This window comes from Serinus canaria, chromosome 26, assembly GCF_022539315.1.
Source record: "Serinus canaria isolate serCan28SL12 chromosome 26, serCan2020, whole genome shotgun sequence".
Taxonomy (NCBI): domain Eukaryota; kingdom Metazoa; phylum Chordata; class Aves; order Passeriformes; family Fringillidae; genus Serinus; species Serinus canaria.
Genome location: NC_066339.1, coordinates 4,325,877 through 4,337,615, shown reverse-complemented (window position 1 = coordinate 4,337,615; position 11,739 = coordinate 4,325,877). Strand labels below are relative to the sequence as shown.

The 11,739-nt window shown below is 60.2% G+C and overlaps 2 protein-coding genes across 10 annotated transcripts; one reads left to right on the top strand and one right to left on the bottom strand.

Annotated features, from left to right (window-relative positions):
- Position 1: 1 nt before the first annotated feature.
- LOC108963329 (proline-rich protein 2-like) lies at positions 2-8,971 on the bottom strand. Of its 6 annotated transcripts, none has more exons than XM_050985159.1 (13): positions 7,729-8,971; positions 5,608-5,682; positions 4,739-4,867; positions 3,747-3,905; positions 3,543-3,619; positions 3,320-3,432; positions 3,095-3,228; positions 2,911-3,009; positions 2,572-2,694; positions 1,626-1,820; positions 1,354-1,503; positions 755-862; positions 2-524 (listed from the first exon to the last, which is right to left on the bottom strand). In XM_050985159.1, exons 1-13 carry the CDS (start codon positions 7,738-7,740, stop codon positions 339-341), a joined length of 1,560 nt encoding a protein of 519 aa, XP_050841116.1. In that variant the 5' UTR covers positions 7,741-8,971; the 3' UTR covers positions 2-338. The 6 variants fall into 6 exon arrangements, with proteins under 6 accessions (XP_050841116.1, XP_050841118.1, XP_050841121.1 ...); XM_050985160.1 differs by having other exon boundaries at positions 364-524; positions 1,626-1,867; XM_050985162.1 differs by having other exon boundaries at positions 364-524; positions 3,095-3,185.
- A 521-nt stretch (positions 8,972-9,492) lies between these two features.
- TOMM6 (translocase of outer mitochondrial membrane 6) lies at positions 9,493-11,377 on the top strand. 4 transcript variants are annotated; one of them, XM_050985198.1, is made up of 3 exons: positions 9,493-9,660; positions 10,445-10,546; positions 11,019-11,377. In XM_050985198.1, the coding sequence occupies exons 1-2, from the start codon at positions 9,530-9,532 to the stop codon at positions 10,539-10,541; spliced, it is 228 nt and encodes a 75-aa protein (XP_050841155.1). In that variant the 5' UTR covers positions 9,493-9,529; the 3' UTR covers positions 10,542-10,546; positions 11,019-11,377. The 4 variants fall into 4 exon arrangements, with proteins under 4 accessions (XP_050841155.1, XP_050841154.1, XP_050841153.1 ...); XM_050985197.1 differs by having other exon boundaries at positions 10,979-11,377; XM_050985196.1 differs by having other exon boundaries at positions 10,976-11,377.
- The last annotated feature ends 362 nt before the right edge of the window (positions 11,378-11,739 follow it).

The following is an 11,739-nucleotide window of genomic DNA, read 5'->3' as shown; positions in this document are numbered from 1 at the left end:
CTGCAAAAAGGACACGGTTTATTTGCAGATTTAAACCCAAAAAACACTCGCTGGGGTTTGGGGACACATTCCTGGCCATGAGGAATGGAGCACAGGGACTGCTGCCCTCCCTCCAGTAAAACCAGTCATACTTCTGCTGCCCTCAGGGCTTTGGGCAGGGCTAAAACCAAACTCCTCCTGCTCACCCTCCTCCTCGCAGAGACGGAGTGGGGCTGCCAGCATCTCCCACCTGACATCCCACAGGCTCAGCCCCCTCCCGAGCACCCCAGAGCGCTGTCACAGCGCTGTCACAGCGCTGTCACAGCCCCCACCCCCCTGGCAGGAGGGGCTGGCTGCCCTCAGAGGCTGGAGGAGCCCACGGAGTCCAGGCTGTCGATGAACTCCTCCAGCTGCTGCAGGTGGTGCAGGCGGCCCTGGCGCAGGTTGGCCCTGAGTGCCAGCCCCAGCGCCGCCTCCATCGAGGGCTCCTTCTGCAGCAGCATCGTGGCCACCACGGCAACGCTCAGGCTGAACTGCTGGTACGACTGCAGGGCAGGGCCACGGGCTCAGCACCCCCAAACCAGCACCAAGCCACCCCACAAACCCCACACACCTCCTGAGCCCCTGCAAACCCACAGCACCTTCCCCTGCGAGCTCCCCAAAACGCCAAACTCACCCCCCTCCACCATCCAGCATCGCTCCCAAAGCTCCTCAGGTGAGACCCCCCCCATCCTGGAGCTGCTGCCAGACCCTCAGGTGCTGATCCAGCACTCACCAGCTCGATCTTTGCCTTCCTTCTGAGGACAGCAGCAGAGCGGGAGTCGATGCCAGCTGGGAAGGGCGTGGGGAGCTCTGGGCAGAGCTGCTGCTGGCCACACACAGCCTGGGGGGTGGGAAAGGCAAGCAAGGCTCAGAGGGGACAGGGACTGAGCCACACCGGGGCTGCAGTGCTGGCCACTAGCCCAGGACTGGTCACCCTGTGGAAGGAGGTTTGTCACCCTTCCCCGGGGTGCCAGAGCCACCCCCACTCTCCCTTTCCCCCAAATTCTCTCCCCCAAATTCTTTCCCCCAAATTTCCCTTTCCCCCAGATTCTCTCCCTCATTAGCAGTAATTAAGCTGCTCTGGAGGCTTCTCCTCAGCCTCCTCAGAGCTCCAGAGCAGGGCTGGTCACACTCCAGCACCCCTGAGCCTCGGGTTCCTGCCCTGGCTCCTGTCCCAGCCGTGTCCCCGAGGCCGACACGGGCTCTGCCCCCGGACAAAGCCACCCCTCATCCCCGATCCTGCAGGCCACAGGGGTCACACAGGCCTCTAGGGCAGCGTCCCCACGCCCAGGGGGACACTGGGGGGGCCTGGGGGGCACGCAGAGCCCGTACCAGAGTGGTGTCAGCAGCCCCAGGTGGGTGCTGGGGTCCTGGGGAGGTCTCTGGGGGGGTGCAGGCAGCAGGAGAAGCTTGGCTGGGCTGGGCTTCGGCTTCTGCTGAGGGTCCTGGAGGGAGCTGGGGGTGCTCAGGAGGCTGAAGGCTCTGCAGGGGCCGAGGGACAGAGAGGGGCTGTGCTGGGACAGGGGGACAGCGCTGCCAGCAGTGGCCTCACGGGGAGGGGACACGGGGAGGGGACACAGAGCTGCCCCACGTCCCAAACTCACCCCACCCTGGGCAGCTTCTGCCTCAGCTTCTCCAGCTCCACAGGGCAGCTGTTCCCAGGAATGTGGGCTGAGCTCAGCCCCTCCAGAGCAGCTGGATTCCAGGAGTTCCCTCTTGGCAGGCTCTGCAGGGGCTGCTGGGCTCTGGGGATGTGACCCGTGGCTGCTGCCAGCCTTGGGGACACTGCAGGGCTCCACCTGCGTGTCACAAACAGCCAAGGGAATGTGGCTTTCACTGCAATGCTCTGGCAAATTATGATTATTATTATTATTATAAATGGTAATTGCTTGTGAATTGTAACTGCTTTCAGACAGAAGGCAAATTTGTAATCGCTTCTGTGGGCTGTGTAACTGAAAACGGGCACAAAGCAAGGCTGTCACAAGAGATAAAACTCAGAACCCAGAGAGCACAAGCAGAGAGCAAAATGCACCCCTGGTGCCACTTTAGACCGGGCATTCTCTTTCTGTGAGAGTGAGGATGCCAGGCCTAAAGTGGCACCAGGAGACCACCAGGGGAGCACCCTGGGGTGCCAGGGCAGACCCTCAGACCCTGCAGCAGGGGATTCAGCACTGCTGCAGCAACCCAGGGTGCAGCTGTGGCAAAGCTGCCCCGAGAATGTGCCAAGGGATTTGAGGAAGTCCTGCAGTTGTGCTACTGCTGCCTCTGGCCACAGCCAGGCTCCCAGCACTGCTCCTTCTGCTTGGCTGGTTTGTCCCTTCTCCATTAGTTAAATTCATTCATTAATTAAACTCTGAAATCTCAGAGGAGTGGGATTAGCTCCTCACGCAGAGAGGGTTTGGGAAGGGGCTGTGCCTCCCTGCAGGCTCTGCTTTAGGGAATAGAAAATGGGAAAAACAGAAAAAACCCCCAGGGGAAGCTGCGTGCTGCTGGTGGGGAGGGTTTGGGGAGCCTGAGCTGATCCTGCGCCCCTCCCCAGCAGTGCCACACCTCAAGGTGCTCCTGGACCTCAGCGTGCCTGGAGGTCTCCTCTGGAGGGGCTGGATCTGTTCCTGGAGCACAGGGATCCCGATCCTGGCTGCCCTCAGGGATCTGCTCAGCTTCCAGCTCCACCTGGGGACAGACAAGGCTGTGAGGACAGACACGTGTCCATCCTGGGCACTAAAACCACAGGAAACCACAGAGAAAAGCCTGGAAAAACTCCACACCTGGCAAAGAGACAGCGAGGGGCAGAGGGGAAGGGCTGGATCCGAGGGGTCCCAGCAGCCAAGGAGAGCCCTGAGCCAGCTCCAGAGCTGGGAGCACCCCTGGGATGGAGGAATCTCCTACCTGCGGCTCTGCAGCACCAGGATCAGCAGCTGGGCTCTCCCGAGGGCTCCTGGCTGGACTGGGGGGCTCCAGAACATTCCCAGTCCCCACTGGCACATCCTGCAGGGAACCAGCACAGCGTGCCAGGCTCAGGCTGAGCACAGCCCTGGCTGTGGGCTGAGCTGGGACAGGTAAAACCCCTCACCTGCGGCTGTTCCGGCCTCTCTGCGGCTCCTCGGGGAGGAGCAGGGGGCTGGGGAGGCTCCGGCTCCTTCCTGGCCGCGGGCTGGCTCCTCCTGGAGGGGGCAGGACAGGAGGGCTTGGAGCGCGGTTTGAGCCCTGCAGGGTGGGAACAGCGGCAGAGAACGCTCAGCCTGGCTCGGGAGAGGATGGAGAGCAGCGAGGGAGAGCACGGGGGGGCAGCACGGACCTCGGGAGGGTCGCGGGCACCACGCCCGGGGCACCGGGATCAGCAGCCGGGGGTGGCTCTGCCGCGGGCGGTGGCTCCAGGGCGGGCGGTGCTGGTGGAAATTCCCGGGATTCCTGCAGGAGCACAGCCCCAGGATGGGTGGATTGGCTTGGATGCTGGGACAGGGACAGCTCCCAGCGGTGCTGGTGTCACTCATTGTCACCCCCCCGGGCACGGCACCCACCCTGGAGAGCCGGAGGGGGACCAGGGCTGGGGCTGCTCCTCCTCGGGGTACTCGGGCCAGGGGTCAGGCGGGGGATCCTGCAGGGACACGCTGGGGTCAGGGCATGGCACAGCCCAGAGGGTGCCACGCACTGTCCTTGGCACCAGGGCACTGAGTGGCCCCGTTTTAGCCACCGTGGCTGCCACCCCCCCTGCCAGCCCTCACCCGGTACCAGCACTCTCCAAAGTCATCCTCGGCTCCTGGGACGGCTTCTCTGTCACCCCAGGGGGGTGGCAGGGGACACCCGGGGGGTGCCCACCTCCTGTCCCCCTCCTCCTCGTTCCAGGGGCCGTCCCCAGGCCCAGGGAAGGTTCTGGAGCTGGGCTGCAATGGCAAAGGCCACGGTCAGGACACTCACCATGGGATTTTTGGGGATTTTTTTTTTCCATGAGCCCACTGGGATTTCTGGGATTTTTTTCCCCATGAACCATTGGGATTTCTGGGATTTTTTCCCCATGAACCCACTGGGATTTTTGGGATTTTTTTCCCCATGAGCCCACTGGGATGTTTCGGATTTTTGGGATTTTTTTTCCATAAACCCACTGGGATTTTTGGGATTTTTTCCCCATGAACCCACTGGGATTTTTGGGATTTTTTCCCCATGAACCCACTGGGATTTTTGGGATTTTTTTTTTCCCCATGAACCCACAGGGATTTCTGGGATTTCCTGCTGCTCCCCCTCCCCACTGCGCCCCTCAGCTCTTTGTGCCTCTCCTGTTGGGGCTGCCCTGGGTTTGGGGGTGAACCCCCTTTGCAATCAGGGTGAAGAGCTCAGATTTCACCTGACTCTGAAAACCAGCAGCAGAGGAGGGGGGGGATCAGGGAGCAGAGCTGGGGAACCCTGACTCAAAAATCCCCCAGTGAAACCCCAGGAGGATGTGAAACCCCGAGAGCAAGTGGCACTGGCAGGGAGCAGGGGCAGATGTTTCCTGGCAGGAACCAGAGGGCAGAAATTTGCTTTTGGAAGGAGAAAATGCTCCACAAAGCCCCCAGCACCCATCACCCCGCGGGACACCCAACCATCCCTGGGACATCCAACCATCCCTGACAAACTCCGACCATCCCTGGGACATCTCTGACCATCCCTGACAAACTCTGACCATCCCTGACAAACTCTGACCATCCCTGGGACATCTCCCCCCTGCCCTGTCCCTTACTGGGCACCTCCTGCGCCGGCGTCTCCTGGGCTGCTCCTCCCAGGGTGGCCCATCCCAGGGTGGCCCATCCCAGGCGTCCTCGGGGCCACCAGGGTGACCTGGCCACGGTCCATCCCACCACGGGGCGGGCTGTGGAGAGATGGGAGCTGTGAGAGCCCAGAGCAGCCTCGGCAGGGATGGGGAGCCAGGATCCCCCCGGCTGCCCTGGGAGAGCCCAGATAATCCCGGGTTCCTCCCCAAAACCTGCAGCACCCATGTTCTCCGGGCTCCTCAGCATCCCCAGGGATGGAGATGGAGGAGTGGGTACCCAGGGTGGTCTTGGGGGATGCTGGGCTCCCAGCCCCACCCAGGAGAGTCCCAGGGGAGCTCAAGGGGAACCCCAGGAGAGCCCCAGGTGAGCCCCAGGAGAGCTCCAGGGGAACCCCAGGAGAGCTCCAGGAGAGCTCCAAGGGAACCCCAGTAGAGCTCCAGGAGAGCTCCAGTGGAACCCCAGGAGAGCCCCAGGGGAGTGCCAGGAGAGCCCCAGGAGAGCTCCAGTGGAACCCCAGGAGAGCTCCAGGAGAGCCCCGGGAGAGCTCCAGGAGAGCTCCAGTGGAACCCCAGGAGAGCCCCAGGGGAACCCCAGGAGAGCCCCGGGAGAGCTCCAGTGGAACCCCAGGAGAGCCCCAGGAGAGCCCCAGGAGAGCCCCGGGAGAGCCCCGGGAGAGCCCCGGGAGAGCCCCAGGTGAGCCCCAGGAGAGCTCCAGTGGAACCCCAGGAGAGCCCCAGGAGAGCCCCGGGAGAGCTCCAGGAGAGCTCCAGGAGAGCCCCAGGAGAGCCCCAGGGGAACCCCAGGAGAGCCCCGGGAGAGCTTTCCCAGCCGTACGTACCTCCCTGGGGAAGCTCCTCCTGCAGCCCGGCGGGGGGAACATCCTGCCCGAGGGGCCCAGGAGCTGCGGGATCCGCTGGAAGGGAGAGGCTGGCTCAGCACGGCCCCCAGGACGTCACTGCCGCCTTGGGGACGCTGCCAGCCAGGTGCCACCCTTGCTGTTGCCAGCCCCACGACAGCTCCAGGGCCACCGCCGCACCTCCAGGGCCACTGGAGCGGGCACCAGGGGGGACACCAAGACCCGCTCGCTGTCCCCTGGGGGTGACACGGGGCTGGCAATGCCTTGGCACCCCTTTGCCTGCCCGAGGCTCTGTTTGTCCCTGCCACGTGTCATCGCCAACCCTGATGTCCCCAAGGGATCCGGGTTGGGACACAGGGACTTGGGTGAGCCCCCCGCCAGCCTGAAACCCCATTTTTGTCCCTAAATTGCGGGGGGTCAGCCTCAGGTCCTGCAAAGCAGCACTGGAGCATGGAGGGGGGGTGGGATGGAGAGCCCTGCACCCCAATCCTGAATCCCAATGAGGTGAACAAAAAGCCCCCCCTTGTTCGCCAAACCATCAAACCTTGCAAAAAAAAAAAAAAAAAAAAATTGTTGCAAAATCATAAGAGATGTAGTATGAAGTTACTTAATGCTGTGCTTGTATAAATTGCTAACATATTGCTATAATCATATGATAACCTCGAGCTTTAGTAATATTTTAGGAAAAGCAGCTGAATACCAAATAAAGAAAAGGATCTTAGGACATAACCGAGGAATACCAAGATGCCTTCATCCCCGACCACCAAAAGGCAGAAAAGAACCCCTTATCAACAATGGACACATGCGCCCTTATCAACAATGGACACAGGTGCCCTTGTCAATAATGGACACATGCACAGGAACCACCAAACGGCAAAAAAGAACCCCTTATCAACAAGGGACACAGGCGCAGGAGGACTTAAAAAGAACTGTATTGGGGAGGGGTGCGGCGGCAGTTGGTGGAGCTCAGACTCCCCTGTCGTCCAGCGCTGCTTTGCTTTTACTCTCATATACTTTAATCAAATAAATTTCATCTATTGGTATTAAATGGCCCCTTGTGCTCATTTATAACACCAACACTTCCCTGCAACCCCAACCCTGCTTCCCTGCATCCCAACCCTGCATTTCTGCACCCCAATCCTGAATCCCAACCCTTCCCTGCACCCCAAACCTGCTTCCCTGAATCCCAACCCTGCACCCCAATCCTGAATCCCAACCCTTCCCTGCACCCCAAACCTGCTTCCCTGAATCCCAACTCTGCACCCCAACCCTGCACCCCAATCCTGAATCCCAACCCTTCCCTGCACCCCAAACCTGCTTCCCTGAATCCCAACTCTGCACCCCAATCCTGAATCCCAACCTGCGCCCCAACCCTGCTTCCCTGAATCCCAACCCTGCACCTCTGCACCCCAATCCTGAATCCCAACCCTTCCCTGCACCCCAACCCCGCACCCCAGCCCTCCCAGCCCGCACCCCGGTCTCGTTCCACACCAATATCCGGCGGGAGCCGATCCCTCCCGGAGCCCTCCCCGAGTTCTCCGTCCCTCCCCCCTGGAGTTTCCCTTCCTCTTCCCATCCCGCTCCCGGCGCTGATTCCGCCCCCGCGGAGAACGGGGAAGAGGGGATCCCGGGGTATGGAATATCCATGGAAGAGGGGATCCCGGGGTATGGAATATCCATGGAAGAGGGGATCCCGGGGTATGGAATATCCATGGAAGAGGGGATCCCGGGGTATGGAATATCCATGGAAGAGGGGATCCCGGGGTATGGAATATCCATGGAAGAGGGGATCCCGGGGTATGGAATATCCATGGAAGAGGGGATCCCGGGGTATGGAATATCCATGGAAAAGGGGATCCCGGGGTATGGAATATCCATGGAAGAGGGGATCCTGCACCCCCAGGACATGGAATATCCATGGAAAAGGGGATCCCGGGGTCCCTCAGCTCCAGCACCAACCGCTCGGTGCCCGGGCTGTTCCCAAACTCGTGCCGGGACATTTCGGGGAGCGGGACCCGCCCCATTCCCGGGCCTGGATCAGAACCGAAGGAAGGGCGGGAGGGTTTGGAGAGCCCTGGCAGGACACGGCTCCACGGCACCCACCTTTGCTGCCATGCCGGAGGAGCCGCTGTCACCTCGCAGCGCGTCCGTTTGTCCGTCTGTCACCTCCCGGCACTGCAGCCGCGGGGACGCGGCTCAGAGGGTCTCCCAAAGCCGCTGCCCACCCAATTCATCCCCTCCCGAGCCAGCCCGGCGCCTCCAGCCTCTCCTCCCCCCTATCCCCCGGCATTCCCGCTGGGAATGGCGCTCCAGGGCCTGCGGGGCTGGTGCCAGGCACGGCCATCCCGCCCTGCCCCGCAGGATTTATTTATCACCTTCCCGTGGCCCGGAACATCCCCAGCAGCCGCGGGGGGTTTGGCTGGGACGCGCTGATAAGGAACTGGTCTGAACTGGTCCGAACTGGTCGGGCCGGCCATGCGGATGGCGGGATCCACACGGAGGTGGGGACACGGCCTGACCTTCCAGGAACGTGGGAGGGGATCCGGGAAGGGAAGGGAGGCTCCTGGTCCCGAATGTAAATAAAGGAGGGGAGAAAAGGGAGCCGCGGGTGAACTCGCTGATCCCAAATGTCAGCAAGGGAAAGGGAACGGGAAAACCCAAACCAATGGAGTGAAACCCTCCCAAAGCCCAAACAGGGTGAGGGCAGCCCAGGGGATAAGGCCTGGCTCTCCAGCTGGCCCCTTAATGAGAGCCCCTAATTGCCATAAATCAATTTGCTGGCTGGGCAGATCAATTAGTGGGATTTGGGGAGAGAATCCAGCAGCAGGGATGGATGGATGGATGGATGGATGGATGGATGGATGGATGGATGGACGGACAGATGGATGGATGGATGGATGGATGGATGGATGGATGGATGGAATCCATGGATGGATGGATGGATGGATGGATGTGTGGTGGAACCTGGTGTGTTCTGTTCATGTTTTGTTCACTAAAGGGTTAAAGATAGAGGGAAGAAAAAAATTCTTAGGCCTAAAACTGCGTGTAACCAAAACCGCATACAGTCACAAGTATATTCTTGCTTAATAAATGCTTGCTTAAAATACCCTTGCTTAACAAGTGCTTGCTCAATAAACCATAAGTTCTAGAATTTCAGGCATTACCACCAAATAAGGAGAAGTCGACCAAAGGACACCTGAGGAAGACTAGCGGCCTTCATCTGATGACCACCAGAAGGCAGAGGACAGAGGGTGACCCCTTAGCCACAGGAGGACACATGAGCAGAGAACTTTCTGGACACGTCCCCAAGGAGAAGAGATCCAGTATAAAAGTTGGACTGTAACAGGTAACAGGTATCGGTGGCGAGTGAAGGCTCCCCTGTCGCCCAGCGCTGATTTGCTTGTGCCTTGCTTGCTGTAATTAATAAATTCCAGTCTAAGCTAATTAGAGTCTGCTTCAATTTATTACAATCCCAGTGCCAATCCTGATCCTAGTGCCAGTCCCGATCCTGGTCCTGATCCCAATATCTATTCCTATTCTGATCCCAATCCCGGTGCCGATCCCGTTCCCAATTCCGGTGTCAATCCCCATCCCAATCCCTATTCTGATCCCGATCCCAATTCCGGTGTCAATCCCCATCCCAATCCCTATTCTGATCCCGATTCCGATCCCTATTCCGGTGTCAATCCCCATCCCAATTCCTATTCTGATCCCGATTCCGATCCCTATTCCGGTGTCAATCCCCATCCCAAGCCCTATTCTGATCCCGATCCCAATTCCGGTGCCGGTCCCGTTCCCGCTCCCGCCCTCACGTGGCGCCCCGCGCGCCACTGCTGACGCCACGCCGCGCCGGTGACGTCACGCGCGGCAGTGACGCCGCGGCGCGGGCGCGCGGGCGGCAGCAATGGCGGCGGTGGCGGCGGCAGGAGCGGGAGCGGCGGGAGCAGCCGGGGCGGTGGCGGCCCCGCCGCGGGGCATCCGCGCCTGGCTGCGGAGCGCCTTCCGCTTCGCCACCGACCGCAACGACTTCCGCAGGTCGGCACCGGGACCGGGATCGGGATCGGGATCGAGGCCGGGCCCGGAGTGGGGGTCGGGGCAGGGATCGGGATCAGGAGCTCGGTGTCCGTCCCCGGCCTGCATCAGGAGCAGGGCAGGGATTGTCCCTCGGTCCCTGCGTCCAGTTCGGGCTCCTCGCCTCAGGGAGGACATTTTGGGGCCGGAGCGTGTCCGGGGAAGAGAGCGGAGCTGGGGAGGGCCTGGAGGGTCCTGAGGGAGCTGGGAAGGGTTTGGAGAGTCCTGAGGGAATTGGGGAATGGTTTGGAGAATCCTGAGGGAGATGGAAAGGGGCTGAGGGAGCTGGGAAGGGTTTGGAGAGTCCTGAGGGAGCTGGGAAGGGTTTGGAGAGTCCTGAGGGAGCTGGGAAGGGTTTGGAGAGTCCTGAGGGAGCTGGGAAGGGTTTGGAGAGTCCTGAGGGAGCTGGGAAGGGTTTGGAGAGTCCCGAGGGAGCTGGGAAGGGGCTGAGCCTGGAGCAAAGGAGGCTGAGGGGGAATTTCTGGCTTTGCACAGCTCCCTGCCAGGAGGGGACAGCCGGGGGGGATTTGGGATCTTCTCCCAGGGAACGGGGACAGGAAGAGAGGGAACGGCCTCTGGGGAGGCTCAGGTTGGACATCAGCAGGAATTTCCACATGGAAAGGGCTGGAAGGGGCTGCCCAGGGGGGGGTTTGGAGTGCCCAGGATGGGGATCGGGCACAGCTTGGACTCGAATGAATCTTTCCAAAATCTTTTCCAAGCTCAGCGCTCTGGGATTCTGTGATTGCAGGAACCTGCTGCTGAACCTGGGGCTGTTTGCCGCCGGGGTCTGGGTGGCCCGGAACCTGACCGACATCGACCTGATGGCCCCGCAGCCCGTCCCGTAGCTCCGGTCAGCCCTGGGGAGGGACCGAGGCGCGGGATCGGGAATGTCCTGAGCTGGGAGGGACCCACGGGGATCAGATCCAGCCCATGCCCTGCACAAGCACCCCAAAATCCCACCTGGGCATCCCTGAGATCCCAAACTCCCACCTGGGCATCCCTGGCAGCCTGGGGGCCGTGCCCATTCCCTGGGCAGTGCCCAGCACCCTCTGGGGGAGGAATCTTTCCCAAAATCCACCCTCAGTCTCCCAAACCCAGCCCTTTCCTGGCTGCTGTCCCTGCTCAGCAGAGTTTGAAGCTGCAGCCCCCCCGAGGCTGAACAAACCCCCCAGACTCACCCTGCCCCTCCAGGACAGCGCTGTCACCACCTGAGGTGACACAAATCAGGGGTGAGCCTGCCCCAAACCCCACAGAACCCCCTTTTTACCCCCTTTTAAAGCAGAACCAGCTCCCCTGACGGTGCTGCCTCCTGTCCCAGGAAGGAGCCGGAGCTGCTGGGAGCAGAGCTCGCCCTCCCACCAGGACTGGAGCTGTGGAGCTGCTCTGACCCCCCTGCAGTTGCTGAGATCCCACCTTGAGCTGCTCTGGTTCCCTTGGAGCTGCTCTGACCCACCTGGAGCTGCTCTGGTTCCCTTGGAGCTGCTCAGATCCCACCTGGAGCTGCTCTGGTCCCCCCTGTCCTGCCTGGAGCAGTGACAAGGACAAAAGGTTTAATGGTGAGAGGAAGAATTGGTTTCCCATTCGTTCCTTCGGGAGTTGTTTCCTCGAGGATGTTCATGGAATTTCCTCCTGTACCCCCCACCCCCAGATGTTTATTAAATTTTATGGAATAACAACAGAACCCACTGGAATTTCTTTCTTTTTTTTTTCCTCTTTGTTTGTTTTTTTCTTTCTTTTTTCTTAATAAGAAAATTCAGCTTACAAAAAAACAAGGTGTAAAAAGAGTAAAGATTTACAAAATAAAAAACAAAACAAAACAAAAAAATCATAAAAACATGATTTCTATTTCACACCCGAGAGAGAGACAGGGACGAGCCCAGCCCTGGGAGCCAGCAGCTGCTGCTGCTGCCAGGGAAATCCAGCCTGGGATGGAAATCCAGGGAAAATCCAGCCTGGGATGGAGCTGAAATCCAGCCTGGGATGGAAATCCAGGCAGTGCTCTGATCCCATCCCTGCTCTCCCATGCCTGCTCTCATCTCTGAT

What these genes read in the sequence shown, in the direction of transcription:
- TOMM6 (XM_050985198.1), top strand. Translation starts at nt 9,530, where the DNA reads ATGGCGGCGGTGGCGGCGGCAGGAGCGGGAGCGGCGGGAGCAGCCGGG. An exon ending in GACCGCAACGACTTCCGCAG is followed by an intron (nt 9,661 to 10,444) that starts GTCGGCACCGGG and finishes CTGTGATTGCAG; the next exon opens with GAACCTGCTGCTGAACCTGG.
- LOC108963329 (XM_050985159.1), bottom strand. An exon ending in GTGCCCGCGACCCTCCCGAG is followed by an intron (nt 3,229 to 3,319) that starts GTCCGTGCTGCC and finishes CCCACCCTGCAG; the next exon opens with GGCTCAAACCGCGCTCCAAG. An exon ending in AGGTCCAGGAGCACCTTGAG is followed by an intron (nt 1,821 to 2,571) that starts GTGTGGCACTGC and finishes TGTGACACGCAG; the next exon opens with GTGGAGCCCTGCAGTGTCCC.